Consider the following 23,833-nt stretch of genomic DNA (forward strand, 5'->3'; position numbering starts at 1 on the left):
TCCGGTTAAAAATGAATTGTTTTAATCATGTCTTAATGGACTCATTAACCTTTACATAAAATATTCTCTTCTCTCAAGACAAAAAAATGGCACAATGAAAATATATCTTGGTGACATATCAACATGAAACATCAACTAAAATCCAAATGAACAGAGCATTTTGCTTACAACAAATGCCACTTGTATCAGCTGGTTCTGACTGCAGTTCCACTGAAAAACATCAAAAGACACCAGTTTTCGTGATCTGAAAATGACAGACAAAGAAGCATTCTTCTTCAATTCATCTTCATTCTCAGAGTCTGGATCGGCTTTACACTTGACAGGTGATATCACTAACGTTACCTCCCCAGGTAAGATCGTCAGAGGGTATTTGCTGTTATTACCAAGATGTGGAAAGACTCTCTCAGTAAAGGTGTGTGTGAACGTGTGTATATTATCTGTGGCATTATCAGGGTTAGAGAATGAGAGTGTCCCTTTGTCCCAGTCCAGCTGCACTCTAATTGTCCTGGTATAGTCTACAGTGAGGAGGATTTGGTCATTTGGTGGGGGAAAAGCTTTGTATGTACCATACAAGTGTGTTAAATCCCAGGACTGGTCTCTAGTCTTTATTTCTCCCTTCCTCAGGGCAGACTCTGATAGAACACCCACCATCCACTCTTCATTTTCCACAACCACAACATCCTAAGTGTGTAAGCCTGAGTCAAAGCCCTCAGAGCCCAGGACCGAGGGCCATTTATCAAACCTCTCTGGGTTGTCAGGAAGCTGCATGCTGTGCTCCAAGTGTGTGCCAATGGTAAGATCATCAGACAGGACAATTTGTGAGTGGGCAGTGTTGGGGTCCAGAATCACAGGAGCTGAGTGGAAAGATCAGAGATACTTTAGTGTTAAATCAGTGGGTGATTTTTGTTGTTGTTGGTTTTCTCGTTGTTTGCACCCTCTTCGGTCTTCTTGTTGAGGCGACAATGAACGAGTCAAATTCCTAGTAGTTGTGTAATTCAGGGTAGTTCCCTACTCAGTGATGGAGTTAGCGTGTACATTACATAGTAACATTTGTATGCCCTAAGCCTTAGGCAAAGGCACAGATACCTGTTGGTTAATGTGTACACCTGGGTACCAAGGCACATACCAGTGATAGTATTTTTCTGAAGAAATAAACTTCAGTGGGAAAAGTATTTACGAGTGATGGGCACCGATATGGAAAAGAAATGCAATCGTTATCAGTTGCATTTTTCCGAGCTGATATCATGATCATATCGGTTTGTAGAAAATTAGGGCTGTCGAGTTAATGACATTAGTTAGTCGCAATTTTAGAATTTGCTCAAATTTGGTCCTAAAAAATGTTGTTTTTTTCCATTAAAAAAGCAATGCATTGAGTTACAGGCATACTATGTTTTGACAGTAAGGGACGGAACAACTAAATTATCTACATCTAAATGTTAATAGAATTTTACCATTAACAACACAAATGTCACTGTAACATACAGCTTATCAATGTTCTTGAAGTTGAACACCTGTGCACAGCACACACACACACACACACACACACACACACACACACACACACACACACACACACACACACACACACACACACACACACACACACACACACACACACACACACACACACACACACACAGCAATCTGTACTGTTCAGATCATTTTAGTCTTACACTCTCCCTCCCTCCCACACCTGCTCTCTCACTTACTCTAGCTTTCACACACATCCTCTCACACCACACACAATCTCTTCACAATCTCCCCTCTTGCAAATGCAGCCTACTGTACCTTTGAAGCATCTCTTTGAGTAGCCCAACCTGGTCTCAGAGCATTTCATATTATTTTGTAAGTAAACCCAAGACACTCCATTTAGTATGATACGTTACATTTCGTATGGTCTGTATTCATTTGTGGTTGTCCATCACCCTTTTAGTATAATATGTTACAAATTACAATTCGCATTATATATATATATATATATATATATATTTACGATTTATATTACGAATTTTCGAAATGTACAATATGTTACGAATTCTAGCTAGGTGGCTAACATTAGCTTGGTTAGGGTTAAGTTTAGGAGTTAGGTTAAAGGGTTAGCTAAAAGGGTTAGCTAACATGCTAAGTGGTAAGTAGTTAAAGTTGCTAATCAGGTAAAATGCTAAAGTTGTCCGTGACAAGATTCGAACTCACAACCTTTGGGTTGCTAGACATTCGCGTTATACATCCACCCTCCTTTTTTTTTTTTGAGTAGCCTATTCCTTTTCAGTTCTTCCTGTGCCCAGGGGCGGAAATCCCAGGGGGACGGGGGGGACACGACCCCCCCATCCTGGGAAAAATATGATTTGTCCCCCCCAATATATCACTGTAAACATAACTATGTAATTTAAATAATATTAATAATACGCAATGAAAGCAATTGTGCTGATTATAGACACTTAATAGCGTGTTTTTAAGTTTCAAAAGATTGCGACCCCTCCCCCACCTTTTGCCTCACAATGGTTTGATCCACTGCCAGTTCCTTAGTTGTCAAGGTAACAGAGGGTTCGTGTTTACTGTCTGAAAGGCACTCAATGCACGTAACTGACGGGAGGTTCATCCAGTCAATCGCGCCTGGGTTCACACACACACTAGCTGAATTTGCAGAGCTAGCGCGCAAATATTATCTATTAAGCTAGCTAGTACCTATTCCATTTATGTGGCGTCGTCAAAGATGGAATCTTTGCTATCGTCAATTTATTCCTAGATCAGCATGCATGTAAGTTAGTGCTTCAAAGTCCCTGTGATAAAGGTTATCGATAAACTGAACAGAACTACACTCTCTTCTACCATTGTCTTAAATATATTTAATGGTCTTGTTGCAAAAGCTAAATTATCGCAAGGGAACTTTTATTTATTTATTTTATTTCACCTTTATTTAACCCGGGTAGCAAAGATTATAGCAAACACCACTGAAACGGAATTGGTGCTCGCTAGCTTTGCAAATTCAGCTATTGTTGGAAGCCAGCCAATATGAAACAAACTATTAAAATTACAAAAGGTTGCAGCATATGTTGTGTAAATGGTGAACTCATACAGCTGTCAACTCTTGTCACTGCAATCCATTTCACATTTGCTAGCTACCTTTTAGATTGAAGCCCATATAGAATGATAGAAGATAAGTTGGTAGAAGCCCATCTCCTACTGTAAATAACCTACACACTGTGTGTGTGTATGTGTGTGTGTGTGTGTAGCCAGCCAGGTAGAAAAATGGCAGAAAAAAGACGGACATTGGTGTGTTTTTCAGTACACCGAAACGCAAAGTAAGAACCCTAGTAGCCTAATATCTCAAAGACTAGTTGATAAAATGTTCATAAGAAAGAAGTGAAATTCTAATTGAAATGTTTCACAATGATGTCATTAGGCAGAGCAGGCAACAGATGGCACACAGACAGCAGAGCTGGGGACAGATATGCAGGGACAGACTGGCAGAGACAGGGAGTCTCAGGTAAGTTTGTTGAGTCTTTCTTTGGCAACATTATGAAAGGTTCTCAATTTTTTTGACTTGTAAAATAGGAACATAATTGGAAAATGCCATGGATACCACCACTCTCAACTTAAACTGGTGACTGAACTAAGATTTGTTAAAGGCAATGGTATTGCTGTTGTGATTAGTTGTGTCGTTTTGGGTACCGGTAGTTAGGAGTACGGCAAACACCTTATTTCTTTGGTTCCTCAATATACATTTACCATATTACAATGTAGGCCATGTGTTACAGCACTACTTTTGGTGTCCCCCTCAGGAATTGCTCTTGAGAAAATGTCATGTAATTGTCCCCTCCAAAGTTGATATCAGATTTTCGCCCCTGCCTGTGCCATCCAAATTTGTGCATAGCCAAGTCAGTGGTAAAGTTATCAGGTTGCTAGCTAGCTAGGTAACATGACTAGCTAGATAAACAATGTTTATTACCAAACCCCAAAATACCGGCTTGCGACTAGTTTAAAACGGCCCGCGACATGCTCATGAATTCATGACAGAAAGAAAGAAAACATATCTCCGGTAATATTGGGCATAACTTTTACATGATTTTGGCAAGAGGCACACAGTCTTCAGAAATGTAAAGGGGTTGTCACTAGTTACCATAGCCACAAAGTCATAAACACCACCTATTTCAATTTTTTGTTTTCATGAAAGCAAATGTTTGTTATCATACATTTTTTACGATATATAGGCTATATCGTAAAAGTGAATGAAAACAAAAATGTGCTTTTGGTCTTAATTTAAGGTTAGACATAAGGTTAGCGGTGTGGTTAATGTTAGGTTTAGCCAATTTTGACTTTGTGGCTGTGGTAACTATAGACACAATAATGTAAAGGCGCAAGCATTGACTGTAGGCAAAGACTATGGATATACTGACAAGATTACATGTCTCTCCGCCCTAACAATGGGAATCGTAGTCCATAAAGCAGAACAGCAGGATGTCTAGCTCCCGGCTATCCTTTCTTTGGATTGGTGGATACATCTCTTTATTGTAATCCTTTTTTGAATATTGTTGACGTCAACCGCCTGTATTCAATGGAGATAAACGCTATGCTACTAGCCTCATACTACGAATATGCATAGCCACCTCGAGACAACTCCAATATAAAGTGTTTTTTCTCAAAGTTGCCGTGATGTCACGTGTCATATACAGTGCATTCGGAAAGTATTCAGACAACAAAAATGTTTAAAAAAATTCAAGGTAAGTTACAGCCTTATTCTAAAATAGATACAATTATATTATTTCCTTATCAATCTACACACAATATACCCCAAAATGACGAAGTGAAAACAGGTTTAGACATTTTTGCAAATGTATTAAAAAGAAAAAGACAGACATACCTTATTTACATAAGTATTCAGACACATATCATATCAATCATATCTGAAGCACTCTATCAATCAGGCCTTTATGGTAGAGTGGCCAGACGGAAGCCACTCCTCAAATCAAAATCACATTTTATTTGTCACATACACATGCTTAGCAGATGTTATTGCGGGTGTAGTGAAATGCTTATGTTTCTAGCTCCAACAGTGCAGTAATATCTAACAATTCACACAAACTGAAAGTAAAAGAATGGAATTAAGGAAAACAACAATTAGGATGAGCAATGTCGGAGTGGCATAGTGTTCCATTATTAAAGTGGCCAGTGATTTCAAGTCTATGTATATGGGGCAGCAGCCTCTAAGTTGCAGGGTTACGTAACCAGGTGGAAGCCGCCTAGTGATGGTTATTTAACAGATGGCCTTGAGATAGAAGCTGTTTTTCAGTCTCTCGGTCACAGCTTTGATGCACCTGTACTGACCTCGCCTTCTGGATGATAGTGGGGTGAACAGGCAGTGACTCGAGTGATTGTTGTCCTTGATGATCTTTTTGGCCTTCCTGTGACATCGGGTGGTGTAGCTGTCCTGAAGGGCAGGTAGTTTGCCCCCGGTGATGTGTTGGGCAGACCTCACCACCCTCGAGAGCCCTGCGGTTGCGGTCAGTGCAGTTGCCGTACCAGGCAGTGATACAGCCTGACAGGATGCTCTTGATTGTGCATCTGTAAAGGTTTGTGATGGTTTTAGGTGCCAAGCCCAATTTATTCAGTCACATGACAGCCCGCTTGGAGTTTTCCAAAAGGCACCTAAAGGACTCACAGACCATGAGAAACAAGATTCTCTGGTCTGATGAAACCAAGATTGAACTCTTTGGCCTGAATGTCAAGCGTCACATCTGGAGGAAACCTGGCATCATCCCAATGGTGTAGCATGGTGGTGGAAGCATCATGCTGTGGGGATGTTTTTCAGCGGAAGAGACTGGGAGACTAGTCAGGATCGAGGGAAAGATGAACGGAGCAAAGTACAGCGAGATCCTTGATGAAAACCTGCTCCAGAGCGCTCAGGACCTCAGACTGAATCGAAGCAAACAACCAAGACAACACAGGAGTGGCTTCGGGACAAGTCTCGGAATGTCCTTGAGTGGCCCACCCAGAGCTCGAACTGCAACCCGATCTAACATCTATGGAGAGACCTGAAAATAGCTGTGCTGTGATGCTCCCCATCCAACCTGACAGAGCTTGAGATGATCTGCAGAGAAGAATGGGAGAAACTCCCCAAATACAGGTGTGCCAAGCTTGTAGCATCATACCCAAGAAGACTAAAAGCTGTAATTGCTGCCAAAGGTGCTTCAACAAAGTACTGAGTAAAGGGTCTAAACCCTTATTTAAATGTTATCAGTTTTTACTTTTACTGTTTTTGCTTTGAAATGATGGGGTATTGTGTGTAGATTGGGGGGGGGGGGGGGGATGTAATCAATTTTAGTATAAGGCTGTAATGTAACAAAATGTGGAAAAAGTAAACTGGTCTGAATATTTTCTGAATGCACTGTATATATACAGTGCCCGTCAAAAGATTGGACAAACCTACTCATTCCTGGGTTTTTCTTTATTTTGAATATTTTCTACATTGTAGAATAATAGTGAAGACATCAAAACTGTGAAATAACACATATGGAATCATGTAGTAACCAAAAAAGTGTTAAACAAATAAAAAAACATGTTATATTTGAGATTCTTCAAAGTAGCCACCCTTTGCCTGGATGACAGCTTTGCACACTCTTGGCATTCTCTCAACCAGCTTCATGAGGTAGTCACCTGGAATGCATTTCAATTAACAGGTGTGCCTTGTGAAGAGTTAATTTGTGGAATTTCTTTCCTTTTTAATGCGTTTCAGCCAATTAGTTGTGTTATGGCAAGGTAGGGGTGGAATACAGAAGATAGCCCTATTTGGTAAACGACCAAGTCCATATTATGGCAAGAACAGCTCAAATAAGCAAAGAGAAACGACAGTCGATCATTAATTTAAGACATTAAGCTCAGTTAATGCGGAAAATTTCAAGAAATTTGAACGTTTCTTCAAGTGCAGTCGCAAAAACCATCAAGCGCTATGATGAATCTGGCTCTCATGAGGACTGCCATAAGAAAGGAAGAACTAGAATTACCTCTGCTGCAGAGGATAAGTTCATTACAGTTAACTGCACCTCAGATTGCAGCCCAAATAAATGCTTCACATAGTTCAAGTAACAGACACATCTTCGGGGGAGAATCAGGCCTTCATGGTCGAATTGCTGCAAAGAAACCACTACTAAAGGACACCAATAATAAGAAGAGACTTGCTTGGGCCAAGAAACACGAGCAATGGACATTAGAGCGGTGGAAATATGTCCTTTGGTCTGATGAGTCCAAATTTGAGATTTTTGGTTCCAACCGCCGTGTCTTTGTGAGACGTAGAGTAGGTGAACGGATAATCTCTGCATGTGTGGTTCCCACCCTGAAGTATGGAGGTGTGATGGTGCTTTGCTGGTGACACTGTCAGTGATTTATTTAGAATTCAAGGCACACTTAACCAGCATAGCTACCACAGCATTCTGCAGCGATACGCCATCCCATCTGGTTTGCGCTTAGTGGGACTATCATTTGTTTTTCAACAGGACAATATGACCCAAAACACACCTCCAGGCTGTGTAAGGGCTATTTGACCAAGAAGGAGAGTGATGGAGTGCTGCATCAGATGACCTGGCCTCCACAATCACCCGACTTCAACCCAAGTGAGATGGTTTGGGTTGAGTTGGACCACAGAGTGAAGGAAAAGCATCCAACAAGTGCTCAGCATATGTGGGAACTCTTCAAGACTGTTGGAAAAGCATTCCTCATGAATGTCAAAGCTGTCATCAAGGCAAAGGGTGGCTACATTTTTATTTGTTTAACACTTTTTTGGTTACTACATGAGTCCATATGTGTTATTTCTTGGTTTTGATGTCTACACTATTATTCTACAATGTAGAAAATAGTAAAAATAAAGAAAAACCCTAGAATGAGTAGGTGTGTCCAAACTTTTGACGGGCACTGTATATATACAGTGCATTCAGAAAATATTCAGACCACAGTACTGCACATACACGCATCAGTACACTCGTAACAACTTTGGCATTAAGAAACTTCTATTCGATCAAATAAACCTCATGAGGCAAATAAGCCATTCAGTTTTTTGTTGACCAAATTCGACACTCTCATTGATCTCCATACAAAAACTCCTTACCTGGTGGGCAAAAAAAATTTGAGAAAAAACGCCCCCTGTTGGAGGGAAACAGGTTTTCCGCCAAAAATCTGGTATGAGGATAGTAGCAAAGCACCTCTCCATTGAATACAGGCGGTTGACCTCAACAACCCTCATTGAGTATTCAAAAAAGGTTTACAATAATGAGATGTATCCACCAATCCAAAAAAAGGATAGGCAGGAGCTTTTTGGACAACGACTCCCATCGTTAGGGCGGAGAGACATGTATCTTGTCAGTATATCCATAATTTTTGGCCTCTCTCCCTCTCTGCTGTAGCTGTGTTCCGTGTCGTGTTCTGCGCCTAAAAGGGCCCGTGCGGAAACACGTGCGCTTAAAAAGTTCTGTGTGGTGAAGAAATGGAGACGTGATTAATGGCATCAAAAAAAGTTGCGGCAAAAAACATGTCATTCCTTAACAGGTTATTAACGTTAACAGCCCTATATAACATTTTCACTTTTCTGTTCACTTCCACAGCTCTGTGAAGTCCAGACAACTGCTTGCGGATTGCCCATTGGGCTAGGTCAGGTTAACAGGAATAATAAACCTATCACGATATGCCTTGCTCATATCAATATCATATCGAATTATCAATATTGGTGTCCACCACCAGTATTTACTAAGATAAAAAAAATGGATACAAACTGTAAGTGACAATCCCATTCCTCTGCATCTTCTCCCAAGCTTTGAACTGCAGATTGCCCAGATGTTTAGCCACGTCAATCAGTGCTCCTGAGACCAGCTGTGTATCTGGATGTGGCAGTGTGCACTGGGCTCTGGAAGAATCTTCAGGAGTCAGTGGGAGTCAGTTGTGCTGTGGCAGTTCCGAACACACAGAGAAGAGAGAGACAGGATGCAGCTCACTTACCTTTCCATTATAGTCTTGTAGTTATGCAGAAGAACAAACTACCAGATTCAATTCTGATATTTATCTATCACTATTTACCAGTATAAATGCACCAACAAATCATGTTAATTTAGAGCAGTCCTGACCTGAAGGAATGAGGTGTCTTCATCTCATAGCTCATCCTCTATAGCTTCAATTGTGTTTACAAGTGATGACATCTCTTGTCTCCACTGGTCAATTCTATTAACCCATTGCTGAAGTCTTCACAAACTGTTCCTGCCTCAGTGTGTCAATCCTGGCCTTCTCTTCATCTCTAAGAAACTGCTGAAACTCCTTGAATTCATGCTTGATCTCCATCTCTGTGTCTTGGAATTGTCTCTGGAGACAGTGGGAGAACTGTTATTACATTACGTTACTGGAATTCTCACATTTCATCCAGAAAACCAATTCCCTGGTTTGGTTGACGGACTCTGGTCTGATTTTAGCTAGCCATCAGTACAGTAGTGCATGAATTAGTCCTACTACAGAGTCTAGCTGTGCAAAATTATGATTTAGCCATCTCTATCAAACATTTGGCAACCAAATGCAAACATAATTCAATATTGATCTAATACATTATTGCTGCTTTCTCTTATATTAGACTCAATGTCGTCCTACCTGAATGTGAGGCATTGTGGGAGTACAGATTTCTGTAGCTTCTTTGAACACCTTCAGCATCTCCTGTAAGGGTTTAGTGCTCTCTGGAGTTCACCCTGAAACGAAAGGACATCTTATCTTACAGTAGAATAATCTGTATACAGTATTTATAAACACCTCACATAGAAAATGTATTATGTTCAATAAAAACGTGACTCTGTAAAACGCATGTCTTTACGTCGTTGTGCCTTGTCCTTGAGGTCCTGAACAGCTTCCTCTATGGGGCAGCAGTCATTACTCTTGTGTTTTCTAGAAGATTGATACACTGAACAGATGGGCTGCTTGTCCTCCAGACAATAGTACTTGAATTTCTCACCATGCAGACTGCTGAGCACTTTAGACTCTCCTCAAGGTAGGCCTCACACAGGTTCTATAGTGCCAGGTTACAGGGAGGATTACCCATTGAAAATCTCTTTCTGCAAACGGGGCATTCCCGAAACCCCTTCAACTCCCAGCAGTGCTGCAGACAGACTTTACAGTAGCTGTGGCTACATGGTAGGAGGACGGGATCCTTGAAGATGTCAGCACACAGGACGGGTGAAATCTTCCTCTGGAAGAGATGATCTGGAACATGAAGCCATTTTCTCAGCCCCACTCACAGTCCAAGCTCCTAACGTTAGCTACATGTGGAAGCAAGATGCAGGTATTTAGACAGGCAGCTAACCATCTAGCTCTGAAATGTACTTCTTGCGACACCCCTAAAACAAAAATACTGGACGCGTTCGTTTAGCGCGCACGCGCGTCACTGAGTATACCCCTAAACTCATTTGATTGGCTTGCGGCCAAAGTTGCCATGGCAACGGGGCTACCACAGCTGCAAAGTCAACATCGGCTATCGTAAAAATTAATGAAAACTAAAATTAGCCTTTTGGTCTTCATTTTACGGTTAGGGTTAGGCATACGAATAGCAGTGGGGTTAAGTTAAGCTTAGGGTTAAGTTTAAATACAATTTTAAGTAAAGAATTGAAGAAATAGGCGGGGTTTATGACTTTGTGACTGTGGTAACGAGGGACGACAGATTTCTCTTCCCCCTGTCATGTGACTCTGACACAACGTATCCAACTCATACTTCCGGTACTGCGTGGATAAGCGGAAAAAAGTTGCACGTTCAGGACAAAGTTTTGTTTTGCGTTTCTCCTTCTAATTGGCATCAACAAGCTGTTAACGACTGGGATTTTGGTTCCGATAGTTTTACTTTATACAATAAAACATTCTGTACATTTGTGAAACGTCAAATGTTGAGCATGTCGACGAACAACTTGTCGTATAACGACCAAGGAGGATCGGATTCAGCGGTGGAGGTTGGTCAGGAGACTACCCCGACCTCCTCCAATGCTGGAGCTGGATTTGGCCTGTTCAGCACCAACTTTAAAAAGTAGGTAAATTAGCTAGGAAACATTTTATTAGCCTACTTGTGTGTAAACTGTGTTTGCAACTTAATTTTCTATCTAAGATGGATGCTAGTGGTAACTAGTTGGCTAGATATACAGCTGGTAGCTTCACGGTTTAAAACGCTTTTGTTGACAGCAAGCAATGTTTCATTTACCGAAGATGCCGTGTGTAAGGAATACATGTTTACATGAACAAAAAAGCAACAAGTTGACAGAGACACCACCAGACATTTTCTCTAACATGCATATATTTTACATTCAGCAATGTTTTTCCACCACGTCGTTTTGTGTTTGTAGAGTTGTGCGAGGTCCATGTATTCTAAATGAACATCTACACGGACATAATGCTAGCTGTGCTATGCACATAGGCTAAGCTCTGTTGTAGTTGGTCTGGCTACCCAACTCAATTGACGTGGTCCTCCAAGGTCCTCCGTACAACGCAGGTAAAAAAAATAGCCCATCTTTTTCCCCTCACTGTCATAAACGCAAGTGATTAGGATAAGTGTCAAACAGTAGCATATCATTAAAATATTGTTTAAAATCCTTGTAAACAACCCATTTTAAATAAATAGTAAAAAGTGAGATGGAAAAGGAACTGATTACGTGTGAAATGTGCTCTATGTCATCAATCAACATCACGTTATGATACCACTAGAGGGCAGTTCCATCACTAGGTCGGCCATCCTCATCCTGTAGTCATGATGTGTCTCTTACTGTAAATCAGGGCCTGTATTCACGGTGGATCTCAGAGAAAGTGTGCTGACCTAGGATCAGGTCCATATAGCCTAATCTTCTTCATTATGATTTTGAATACATGCCCAGTAGTTGACTTACTCAGCTGTAGGATTGAGTTTACTGTGAATCAGTGTTTCCCAAACTGTAGCCTTGGAGTTGGGATCAGTTCTAATTTCACTATCAGAAGGTTAGTCTTTCCCCAGACAAGGCCTCAAGTCACTGTCTTCTCTGAAGGCCATTTTCTCCCGCAAAGTCTCCCCAACAGTCAGCCATTATCATATGAAAGTCTATTCAACCTGATTTATCATGGAAGCTTTGAATTGTCCACTTACTGTTAGTTTGTCTCTTTCTCTACACTTGGGCCTGTTTCCCTTATCTATCAATTCTATCAGTTTTAAGAGGTAGCCCACCCGTAGAAAGGTTTCATTGAAAATGTTTGCATTGTGCTCGTGTCATCATTATACAATGGAATGTTTACTGGTACGTCCGTTCCATGTAGCCTAGTGCTGCTCTTCATAGCAGCGGGCAGTAGAACACTTTCAACCATCTGTCTCCGTCGAGCAGTGACTTGCGTCAGCCTAATATTTAACGTGGTTTGGCCCTAAGGCAATCTCTTAAGGCCTCTCACATGATCAGATGGTTGGTCTGTTGAGCAGCGAGGCAGGGCCAGTAGGCCAGGTCTGGTAATGGAGACTAGATGACTGGCTGAATGATTCCACTGTCCACACAAACTATGACACACAATGCCTCGGCTTTACTATGAGATATAGTAGGGAGTCTGTCCTATCAGTATCACATCTTAACATAATCTAGGCGTTTGTCAGGCATTCACAAGTTCACTCGCTCTATATTCACCATGAGCCTAATTCCCTTTCCATTATAGTTTTCAAACGAATCGTTTTTTTTCTTCTTCTGTACTCCCCAAACTCAAGTCAGTGACTGATAGCGTTGTTCTATGAAATCAACCCAGTAGTCCCACATCGCTCGTAGATCTGAATTCAATGGCTGGATGTAAGCGTAAGGTAGGTGGAGGTTTTTAGCATATTGTGTACACCCATTCAATCCTATTATTTCTTCAGGAATAGCTTCAGAGGAGGGTCATGAGGTTGATTTCTGAGAATATGTTGCTCTGTGTAGTTCTCTATCTTGCTGTGATTGCACCATAACACTAGATGGCAGCCTTGAATGGTAAGTCAGAAAGCAGCGAAGCGCTGATGGAGCTTTTATGTTTTCTTTTAAATGAAGCTATCGTCAATGTTACTTTACTTGCCTTTGACGTATATGCAACACCCGTAAGCTTAATCCCCTCTTGCACTTTATTGCTCATAAAGGTATCGATAGGTGGCCTTTTTTGTTAGTCCGCTTTCTCCAATGAAATGAAACCACAGTCAGTTTGCTGTTTGAATAATGTCATGTGACACAGTCAGAGTCAAAGTCACGTTCCTGTAGATTATCCTGTATTGGCTGGGCTCTTGTTGCCTCCCGGTCCACTTTACTGCTCTGGCCTTGACAGAAGCACAGCAACATGTGACTGGCTGGTTGTCCCCAAGTGATCAGCTGCTTCCTAAAACGCCATATTATTTCACTGCGGTTCAGTTTCCCATGTTCTTATAGGGCCTCCACGTGAAGTCAGATTATTTATTAGGCTATATCACCTGAGCCATGTCCGACAACATTATCATCCTGGTTATAAACACTAGAGGACATGGCACACAGTAGTAGGCTAAATAGCATCAGCTGATTGGAGCTGTTTACAGTGCTTTACCCTACTGGTCGTTATGTGAATGAATGACCAGAGAATCTTCCCAGGCTGGTTGGTAGTAGACTTGCTTGCCAGTCTTGAAAACCTGGAAAAAGAGACTAGGCTGGTTTTAAACATGAAGAGAGACATGTAGAGTTGTTGGTTGTTGGGTGTCGTTCTAACTCTGTGTGGTTCTTCTGGTGGTGTGTGAGGCTGGCAGGGCCTTTTTTATCTAGCCCTGGCAGCAGTTCCCTTGAAGGGCACTGGGCAGGTGTGAAGCGTTGTGCTGTGGACTGGACAGAGGTGGTGAAAGCTGCTCACTGATTCCCCCGAGGCTGATAAGGCCTTCCTGTTTCCCCTGGAGGAAGTGGCCTCAGGCAGAGAGAACCAAACTACCACCCAGCTACACACAGACACAGAGAACTACAGTACGGTCAGAGAAGAGAAGGAGGAAGTAGCTCCTATCCGAGAGCTACAGATCCATCAGGCAGGCAACTTCAACCCGTCTCTGGATTGCATTTACAAGCAATGAAGACTCAAAGCCTACTAGTAGCCATTTTAAAAGAGGGGCACTTCATCTTGCCACTCCCATTATCATCTTAGAACTAAGGATGTGGTGGTCCCTTAATTGCTTAGTAGCCTGATACGTTAGATTAAGGAGAAGGTGCTGTCAGTCACAGCTTCAGTTTACAGAGAGAGAGAGCATACCAGAGAGAGCATGAGTAGTGTCTGTCTGTGTGTGTAGCAGAACCACTAATGCTAGATCATTAGCCGGCAGAATGGGTATCCTGTGACCACTACAGTTGGTCTCTGCCTGTGAAGTTGGAGGGAAATAGCCACAGCGAACATGTCAGTCAGGAAACGTGTGTGTGTGTGTGTGTGTGTGTGTGGTGTGTGTGTGTGTGTGTGTGTGTGTGGACTCGCGGGTACAACCGGATGGCCAGGGGGAGCTCTGTCTGTGCCAGGGCGAGGGCCGGAGCTTTAGCCAGCAGAGAGGGCATCCTGTGACTTCTCTTATCAGCTGAGAAAGGAGGAGGAGGAGGAGCGAGGAAGATGGACAGAGAGAGGAGAGCAACAGACGGGCCTGTGATTTTTCTCGGTGCTGAGGCTGCCTGTGAAGTGCAAAAGCGGTTGGAGGGAAGTAGCCACAGCGATCGTTACTGCCAGCTGACAGTCAGGAAGCGTGTGTGTGGACTTGCGGGGACTGTGAGGACAGCTCTGGTGTCTGCTGAGAACTTCCAGCTCAACTTAAAGACCGAACTTCGCCAGGAGGAGCAGCACCCTCACGCACGCCAACGGAGGCCCCGACGAGGCGCTCGCCAAAGGGTTCTCTACAGTAGTATCACATGCTTGTGTGTGTGTCTTTTCAAGTATACCAACTCGCCTAGTTTCCTCATCTCTCTAGCTGATTATTGATTGTGACATTATCGTGAGTCACAACGTGACTTTCTTTCCTCTGCGCCTGGCAACAACTCCCAATATGGTTAATTTGTGTTTTTCCATTCGCTCTCTACCCATGCGTCCTCGTGTTGTTGTTCAATGTGAAACATCTGCCTGGTGTGTTGTTGAACCCAACAGTCCATTCTGATGCAGAAACATTTTGTCTCTGTCTCTCTGACCGTACCTCTCTCATTGAGGGTCCTTAACCCTCTCTCACTCTCACTCTCACTCTCACTCTCACTCTCTCTCTCACTCACATATATATATATATACATGCATACATGCATGCATACATACATACATACATACATACATACATACATACATACATACAATCAATGACCTGCCGTGTGGCTTCACGTTCTTCTGTTGAAGGTTAAGGGTCGTGTAGGCCTGTCTGGGTGAACATCACGTGAGATTCTGCTCGTTCTCCGGGTTGACGGCGTTTCCATAGCGACGCTGTGCTATTTTCAATGCGTCCACTTGAGATGTGGCGGTACGGTAAAGGGGTGAACCGTGGAAGCGGTTGTTGATAGTTTGAGCATCGTAGACCGCGTGGGAGAGTATCCTCAGAGAATAGGTCATCTGAGACCCTATATTGACGTTGATGGAACTAGAACGGTTCTCCTACCGGTATGTGTAAGCTACACTCTCTTGAAAATGGCTGTTTATTGCGGAGAGGTTCTCCACATGACTACCAATTTCTAGCAGGAGCCAAGTTAATGCAGGACATAATGCTCTCCATAGATCAGTATTAGTCTGGGTCTTGGCAGACCTTTGGCCTGTCTCCCACCAAGGACACGGCTAGAGATCGATCAAGTCAGGCTGCATCTCTTCTTTTTTTTTTTTTGTGCGATAGGATTGTAATTTGATCAAATAACTCAAATCTCTGTTATAAGTGTACCGCAGTTTTCCAGTCCCAATTCAATGACGTTCTTCAACTCCATTAGCCTAATGAATTTTACACCGGTGGAAGTGTAGAATTCTTGGCTACACCGGTGGAAGTTTGTCAGGCGTAAAGAAGGCCGTCCGCTATGCAAATAAAAAAAGCAGTGTGTTGATATTAAACAGCCTACAGCACATGTTCTGATCTCTTTCTCCTCTCCACCAGGAATGATGACCTGAAAGAGATGCTGGAGAGCAATAAGGACTCCCTCAAACTGGACGCCATGAAGAGGATCATTGCGGTGAGCACCACCTGCACACACATTCCAGGCCTGATGAGTGCACTTCCTCTAAGTGCCGTGCATTCTCAGTTCAAGTGTGCTTCGGTGTTCCCGTCTCAATTAAATTAGGCCAATTGTAAATTCCTCCTTTTGAAGAATTGATGGACAATTTCCAAAATGCAATTTACAGTGCGGTACATTGTTAATAACACATTGAATACTGTGAAACATGCAAGTGATGTTGTGTCAACAGCTGATCGCCAAGGGGAAGAATGCCTCAGAGCTGTTCCCAGCTGTGGTGAAGAACGTGGCCAGTAAGAATATAGAGGTATGAGTTCCATTCTGTTTGCATAACGTTTAGTAGATTCTATCTAAGACAAGATGGATGAGTTCCCTCCCACTGCCAGGAGGAGACCACCGAACCACTGCCTGGTAATATTGATCAGCAGAATAAACAGGCTGTACGAGGGGCAGTGTGTGTGTGTGTGTGTGTGTGTGTGTGGCAGGGCAGCCCATGGTAGGGAACTGGAGCATGTGGGTGGGGGTAATTGGCAGAGGAGAGCCCGTGGCCACGTCTCCTCTCTCTCTCTCTCCCCTCACACATACCAGCTGCTAGGGTAGTGCTAGGTCCTTCTCTGTGTGTGTCTCTCTCTCTCTCTTCACCTCTCTCTCTCTCTTTACCTCTCTGTCTCTCTTCACCTCTCTGCGGGCAGCTCAGTCAATCTGTCTCTCTTGCCCCCCCCCCCCCTCTGCTGCTGTGCTGTGTGTTATTGATTGTCTCTAATCAGAAAGCAGCACTGGAGGACACAGAGTATTGACGGACTAGTGTGATTTAATATCAGGATGCTTTGTTTACTTCAACCAGCGCTAGCAACAACAACCCGAGACTTGAAAGCCTTGAGGTGTGTGTGCGAGAGGGATGGAGGGCCATACGGAGTACGGTTATTGGCATTTGATAACTGATCAAATGATAGAAATGAGATCACTAGCATATTTGATTACTATTCCTAATTTTGAGCATCTATTTTCTGCGACGTTTTCGATAAGATGTGATTCCCCTCAGACGAGGCCAGAAGGGTTATGTCCCCTCTTACACTCGGTAATGATGTTAATTCACCCACTAATTACAGCAATGATGATTGAAAACCACAGCTGTACACCGAATAACACTGAAGTGAATCAGGGCAAACCTTTAAAGGGATACTTAGAGATTTTGCCAGTGCGGCCCTTTATCTACATCCACCAGAGTCCGATGAACTTGTGGATGCCATTTGTATGCGTCTGTGTCTGTCCGGTATGAAGGAAGTAAGAGGTCATTTCGTAAGCCGACGCTAACTGGCGTTAGCGCAATGACCAGAAGTGTATGGAGTATCTGGCAAGATACCCATAGACTTCCAGTCATTGCGCTAATGCTAGGTAGCAGTTGCGCTAGTTAGCAGCTTCCTTCATACTAGAGTCTAGACTTGGAGACATTAAAAATGGTATCCAGAAGTTCATCTGAGTCTGGAAGTAGATAAAGGGCGTGGGTGTTTTTGAAGGAGCTGGCAGGAGGAGAGCGGGGGCTGCACTCAGGCTCATTGCCAAAATCCAGAAGTATCCTTTTTAACTCAGTCGGACACTGGACTAATCGTAGCTAAGTCTCCGCTACGTGTGAGGAGCGAAGAGGGGGAGGAAGTCAAACAAACTTTCAGAAACTTTCTGAAGTCAAATAACTTTTTTTTTTAAAATTTTATTTGTATTTTTTAGCTCATTCTCTGCTCTCCCCGAAACAACATGCCATCTAGACTGTAATAATATCCAACAGGAACACTTTCAACCTCCGCTTTCCCCCCTCTAAAACAACCAGCCAAAGAAATACATCCGAGGTCTAGCCAAAGCCCCATTCTCTCCACTGTGTCAAAGAATAGTGTTACCGAAACATTTTGGAATGTGTACTGAGCTCAACCCAAAAGTGAATCAATAGACTTGGGATTTCTTCATTGACTAAATTCAACGTGTGTGTGTGTGTGTGTGTGTTCCAGCTGAAGAAGTTGGTGTATGTGTACCTGGTGAGGTATGCAGAGGAGCAGCAGGACCTGGCTCTACTGTCCATCAGCACCTTTCAGAGGGCGCTCAAGGTAACACGTGTGGTGTGTGGTGTGTGTGTGCACAGCAGGCTTTGATGCAGAGCGGTTTTTTTTCTTTACCATTTTGAATCCCCACACACTCATACAGGTGTTGGAGGAAAGTGTCATGTTTGGTATGTACGTGTATAAAGGTGTGAGTGAGTGTGTGTGTGTGTGTGTGTGTGTGTGTGTGTGTAGGACTATTGAGCCATTTATAGAGAAGCTGTCTGTCTCTGTGTAAGTTCTATGGACAACAGAGTTGTGTTTTTTAGACAGCCCACCCCGTCACCCTGATGTGTCTCAGGACCCAGAGCTGGAAAACCCATTTCAGCCCCTGCTAGCTCTACACCATGCTTCACTTCCTGTGTGTGTGTGTGTGTGTGTGTGTGTGGTACTGTATCATATCTTCAGTATCTCTTAACCCAAACCACATGAGATTTATGTCCCCAGTCCTTTTATTTTTTTCTCTTTTACTTTCCTCACTCTGTCTCAATGTGTACATCTTTGTGGAAGTGTGTGTGTGTGTGTGTGTGTGTGCACGCTCGTGAATGTGTGTTAATATTATCCTTATATCCCCTATCTGTCCTCTGCCAGGACCCTAACCAGCTGATCAGAGCCAGTGCTCTGAGGGTTCTGTCCAGTATCAGAGTCCCCATCATCGTTCCCATCATGATGCTGGCCATCAAGGAGGCTGCCTCTGACATGTCCCCTTACGTCAGGAAAACATCCGCCCACGCCATCCAGAAACTCTACAGGTAGTGTGTGTGTGTGTGTGTGTGTGTGTGTGTGTGTGTGTGTGTGTGTGTGTGTGTGTGTGTGTGTGTGTGTGTGTGTAAAGCACTGGAACTGGGCATTGACTCAAAGCTTTCCTTCTCCTCAGCCTGGATCCGGATCAGAAGGAGCACCTGATAGAAGTCATTGATAAATTACTGAAGGACAAAAGCACTGTGAGTAAAACCAGCTCCAGTCAAATGTTTTCATTGTAAACATAAACGACTACAACCAGATATAAAGTATGTAGAAAGATAATGGAGCTATATATCTTTTTATAAGATTATCTTTGAGACTAACGATCACCGAAATAAAAACTTGACAGTCGGGGAGAATCTAAAATTCCCCAAATGTCATTACGTGGGGGCCCTCATTGTTTGAGTCACTCAGATGGTGAAAGAACATGGCATAAGCCATGACAAAAATTTTAGGAGCCTAGGAAACCAATTTTAAAACTGTTAAATGTTCTCTCCGTCCCATGGCAAAATATGTAGAATTGCAGGAAATTAGGTTTAAAACAGCAACATTTTGTCTCTGCTACCAAGAGGAGCCCCCCCCTCCCCCCACGCTAACTTTGCCACCGCTGCTGGAAAAAAATCTTTGGGGGAAACACTGGAGACCGCATAATCTGAACAAAGCAGTAATAAGTATGGATTCAACTGTAATCATTCTGAATCAGATAGATAGGTTTACGTCCATTTCATTCCTTTGATATCAGCCGGGTTCAGCAGTCAGTCCTTACTCAATGCATTCATTCAAACCAAATCCATGATGTCACTGGTCTACTAGGTGCAGTAATCCCATCCAGCCACCAGAGGGTAGTCTAGTCCAACAGAACAGTCCCCCCCTCATCATCATCCCTCTCTCCTCTCTCTCTCAGCTCATTCACCAATGCCATGCTTTGTTAGCGCCCACTTAAATCCACACATCTTCAGATGCTCCTAGTTAACTGTCGATTTAGAAAGGCATTCTCTCACTGATGCTGGTGTCACCTTAATTTGCTTTCTAAGGCAAGTTATTTATTTTTTTCCTAGATTAGCCTGTTGGCATTCTCCAAGTCCAGTGTTTGAAGCACAAATACAGTCTCCTTCCACTATTAGGCTAATAGATGGCGCATATTCTCCAGAAGGTCACTATAAATGCATATGCTCCTATAAAGGCTAGTTAAAATAATGAAAATTGTGCACGTGCTGAAGTTAGCATATAGAATGCCCTGTGCATGTTAGTAAATACAAGCCATACATGGTCTTTCTCTCTCTCTTGCAATTAGGTATTCATAGCATGCATCTCTCATTATATAAAATAACCCGTAGCACTAAAAGGGGGGGGGGGACCCAGGACCAGATGCATAGCATATTTAGCTTCAGTCACTAACGAAGATAGATGATTTCTCCCCATTGAAACACTCTCTCAATGAGGCTGGCTGGCTGGGGGGACACTGAGAAAGGGCACAGTCACACAAGTCCGTGCGCTGTGTTTTGGACTGGAAGAAAAAGATTAATAAGACCGGAATGCTAATGTCTTTTCTGGAATAGTTGTTGTTGTGTTATGATTTGTTATTAGAATTTCAGAGAGCTTCTATACCAATTTATTTACTGCCAGTTTTAGCTCTTTGCTTTGTGTCGGTGATCCATCGTGTTGTTTGTCCTGTTATTCAAAGGACATCTGCATTTATATGGATAAAATTCCCTTGATCTTGACCAGAGCATCATGAGAACCATCTTTGAATGTGTTTTACAAATGCCTTGTATTACCTGTTTTATCACCGTTCATCCCACAGTAGTATTTCAAATCAAACTTTATTTAAAGTGCATTTACACAAGATGTCATACAATATACACTTGGCAGACTAGGCTTTTATTTATTTGCCTGGAGGAAAAATAAAGCTTTAAGCTTATATTCCCCTTCACTTTGAGATAGCAACTTCCTATCATTCTGGAGAGTGAGAATCACAGGCTGACCATGTAGATATGGACTGTGTCACATGAGTGTCTAGGGCAGTATATAAAGCTGAGGTGTCCCAAACATGCGGCCCAGGAGCCAAGTGTGGCCCACCACCATCAGATCTTATGTGTCCCCTACCTGTGCCCCAAAATTAGCCTCCACGATTATTAGAAATGATTGTGCGTTGTAAAAATAAGAATTATCATCAAGGTGGGGAATTCACAGTTATGTTGGGTATGTTACAATGTAAGTATATTTGGAGAGATATAAAAAAATATATATATATATTTAGCTGTCTCTGTTGTAGCCTTCGTGACATTGGTCTGAACGGTGATGGCCCCTTTACGCTAAATTAGTATGACACCCCTGGTTAAAGACAGGATGAAGAGAAGGGCTATAGAGAGAGGGGGGGGGAGAAACACAACACAGGAGGTTGTGCAGCTGTTTTACTGTGATGGATCTATTATCCAGCCATTACAAGATAAATGATCGATCCCTCCCATCCCGCCGCCCTGCCTCTCCCTGCACCTCCTGCAAAATTGAAATGAGAACAGGGAGGAGTGTGTGTGTGGTAGTGTGTGGTATGATTAGGGGCTAGGTGGGATGCCCATTCATTTAAGAGAAAGAGGAGGGAGGAGATAGAAAAGGCAGGGAGGGTAGGCCGACCGACCCTGCGCCGTGCCATCAATCAAGGCGGCGCGCCGTCTCTGGCGTGATGACCCAGCACTCGCCGCCTCCCTGGCGCCCTAATTAGAATTCATGACAAAATAGATGCAAGGAAATGGTTTGGGCCCTTCATAATTTTATACGAAATTTATTGTTATTAGAGGAACCATTTGCTTAGTGTGATTTTTCCATTACTGGCTTGTCACGTAGTGTAGATAATACGGTGGAAGTGGATGGGGGAGGGAGGTGAGGGAGGGAGGGAGGGATGGTTGTGGACTCCATAGATTGGGGTGTCAGTTTTGTTGATGGCGCATGTAGTTTACCTGCGTCTAATGGGGGAAGTTGAGAGGGAGGTGGGGGAGGGAGGGATAATGCACAAAGAGAGGCGGAGGCAGGCCCAGAGACACTGTAATAGGCTAAGAGAGAGAGAGAGAGAGAGAGAGACACGTCGAAGGGAACATACAACAGGGCTGAGATACTAGGAACCTCAGTGTATCCGTTGACGCACACAGGCACAATTTTCGCAAAATTCCTGTCAGTACTTTACTCCAATATAAAGGGCTATGCACTAGATGAGGTTTGCAGAGTTGGATCTTTACATCAAGCATCTGTTAGTTCTGAGACCATCCACGCTGTGCATAACAATTAAAATCCACACATACATTTCCCAACTAGGCCCCTTTCCAATTATAAACCACAAGCACGTCCGTTAAACTCTGCTTATATGAGGTTTCTTATTGCCTGTGGGTTTCTTAATTGCTTGCTAAACCAAGTGTTTAAACAATGTGTTCCTTGCCTCTGTTTTGATTTGTTTTCGCACATTTAAAAAAAATATTTTTTTAACGAACAGCTTGTTTTTAATTTACATTTTTTTTCATTTTGGTTGCCAAGTTAGGCCAATTCCAAACACGTATTTTACCTCGCACACCTTTTCTATGGTTTTACCAGTCATTTAGAAGCCTACCCCCTAAAGCTGTCCAGATTGTTGAATGATTAGCTCTTCGGTTCCCAGCTCCCCAGTTGTCAGAGGGCCTCAAACGCATACGCACACACACCTACATAATCAATGCAGCTGCACGGCAGGGATGATGGGTAAATGTACAGGGTTTCCACAGGGGCCACCAGGGGCCAGTCTTTTCTGATGGGAGAGACCGGATTCCGCTACCCCTCTCCTCGCCTACTCCTTCCTTGTCCCCCCTCCCCCCCTTGCTTCTCTGCGTTAATGCTGTTTGCATATTAATACACAGCCATGTCAATCAGTCAGTCTGCCAGCCAGCAGCGCTATAGGAATAGAACACGGACCAGACAAATGGATTTTTCTCCCAATAAAATGTACTTGATTGCCTCCCTTTCCTCCCTCTCTCCCTCCATCCTCCCGTTTCCCCCTTTCTCTTGTCACACGAATAGAACATTCAATTAGTTATGAGCTGAAGGAAAAATTTAAAGTCTGTGGTGAAATATGAGAAATGTTTTGGATGTGTATGAGCGATTTAGAAGGCTGCCTTTTACCATGGTGATGCCAAATTAGATTTGTTCAGTAAAGACTTTAAATGTGGTAATTTTCCACCCAGTTACTCCTGTCCTGTTTGGTGCCTGGCTCTTAGATTATAGCTAACTGTTCATAAACAAAATTCTTGCTCTTAGATCATGAAGTACACTGTCTTTCTAACCAAGACGTAACCAGGCATTTCCGTAGGCCGTCATTGTAAAATAAGAATTTGTTCTTAACTGACTTGCCTAGTTAAATAAATACACATACAATGGGACTCTGGCTAAAGCAGGGCTGCCCAAGACGGATCCTGAGAGTTACTGGGTGTGCAGGCTTTTACTCTAGCCCTGCAGTAACCCAACGTCTCCTCCTATAGCTGGTAGCGGGCAGCGTGGTGATGGCCTTTGAGGAGGTGTGTCCGGACCGTATTGACCTGATCCATAAGAACTACCGTAAACTCTGCAATCTGCTGGTGGACGTGGAGGAGTGGGGTCAGGTGGTCATCATCTCCATGTTGACCCGCTACGCCAGGACGCAGTTCACCAGCCCCTGGAAAGAGGTGAGAGATGGGAGGAAGAAAGATGGCGGCGGGGGTCATGTGGTCATCGGCTCCATGTTGACACAGCGCACCAGCCTGTGGTGCGAGATGGAGGGATGGCGAACGAGCGCAAGGGAGGCGAATGTGTGGTTTGTGTCAGAGCGGCGTCGTGTGGCGTGAGCTCTAATGA

The 23,833-nt window shown here is 43.2% G+C and overlaps 1 protein-coding gene, 1 long non-coding RNA gene and 1 pseudogene across 2 annotated transcripts in view; 1 reads left to right on the plus strand and 2 right to left on the minus strand.

The window, feature by feature from the left end:
- Positions 1–8,919, minus strand: LOC115202587 (nuclear factor 7, ovary-like; annotated as a pseudogene).
- Positions 8,920–9,149: 230 nt separating this feature from the next.
- LOC115203933 (uncharacterized) lies at positions 9,150–10,383 on the minus strand. Its single transcript, XR_003880282.1, has 3 exons — positions 9,974–10,383; positions 9,619–9,713; positions 9,150–9,339 (listed from the first exon to the last, which is right to left on the minus strand). It is a non-coding gene; the product is annotated as an uncharacterized LOC115203933 (long non-coding RNA).
- Positions 10,384–10,710: 327 nt separating this feature from the next.
- LOC115203934 (AP-3 complex subunit beta-1) overlaps positions 10,711–23,833 on the plus strand; it is a 56,443-nt gene continuing 43,320 nt past the window's right edge. The window contains exons 1-7 of the mRNA XM_029769032.1: positions 10,711–11,032; positions 16,076–16,151; positions 16,384–16,458; positions 18,152–18,247; positions 18,830–18,990; positions 19,116–19,182; positions 23,482–23,664. Coding sequence (XP_029624892.1) covers positions 10,893–11,032; positions 16,076–16,151; positions 16,384–16,458; positions 18,152–18,247; positions 18,830–18,990; positions 19,116–19,182; positions 23,482–23,664 — 798 coding nt within the window. The 5' untranslated portion in view covers positions 10,711–10,892. The remainder of the gene's footprint in view (positions 11,033–16,075; positions 16,152–16,383; positions 16,459–18,151; positions 18,248–18,829; positions 18,991–19,115; positions 19,183–23,481; positions 23,665–23,833) is intronic.

Source organism: Salmo trutta, chromosome 12 (assembly GCF_901001165.1).
Source record: "Salmo trutta chromosome 12, fSalTru1.1, whole genome shotgun sequence".
NCBI classification, from domain to species: domain Eukaryota; kingdom Metazoa; phylum Chordata; class Actinopteri; order Salmoniformes; family Salmonidae; genus Salmo; species Salmo trutta.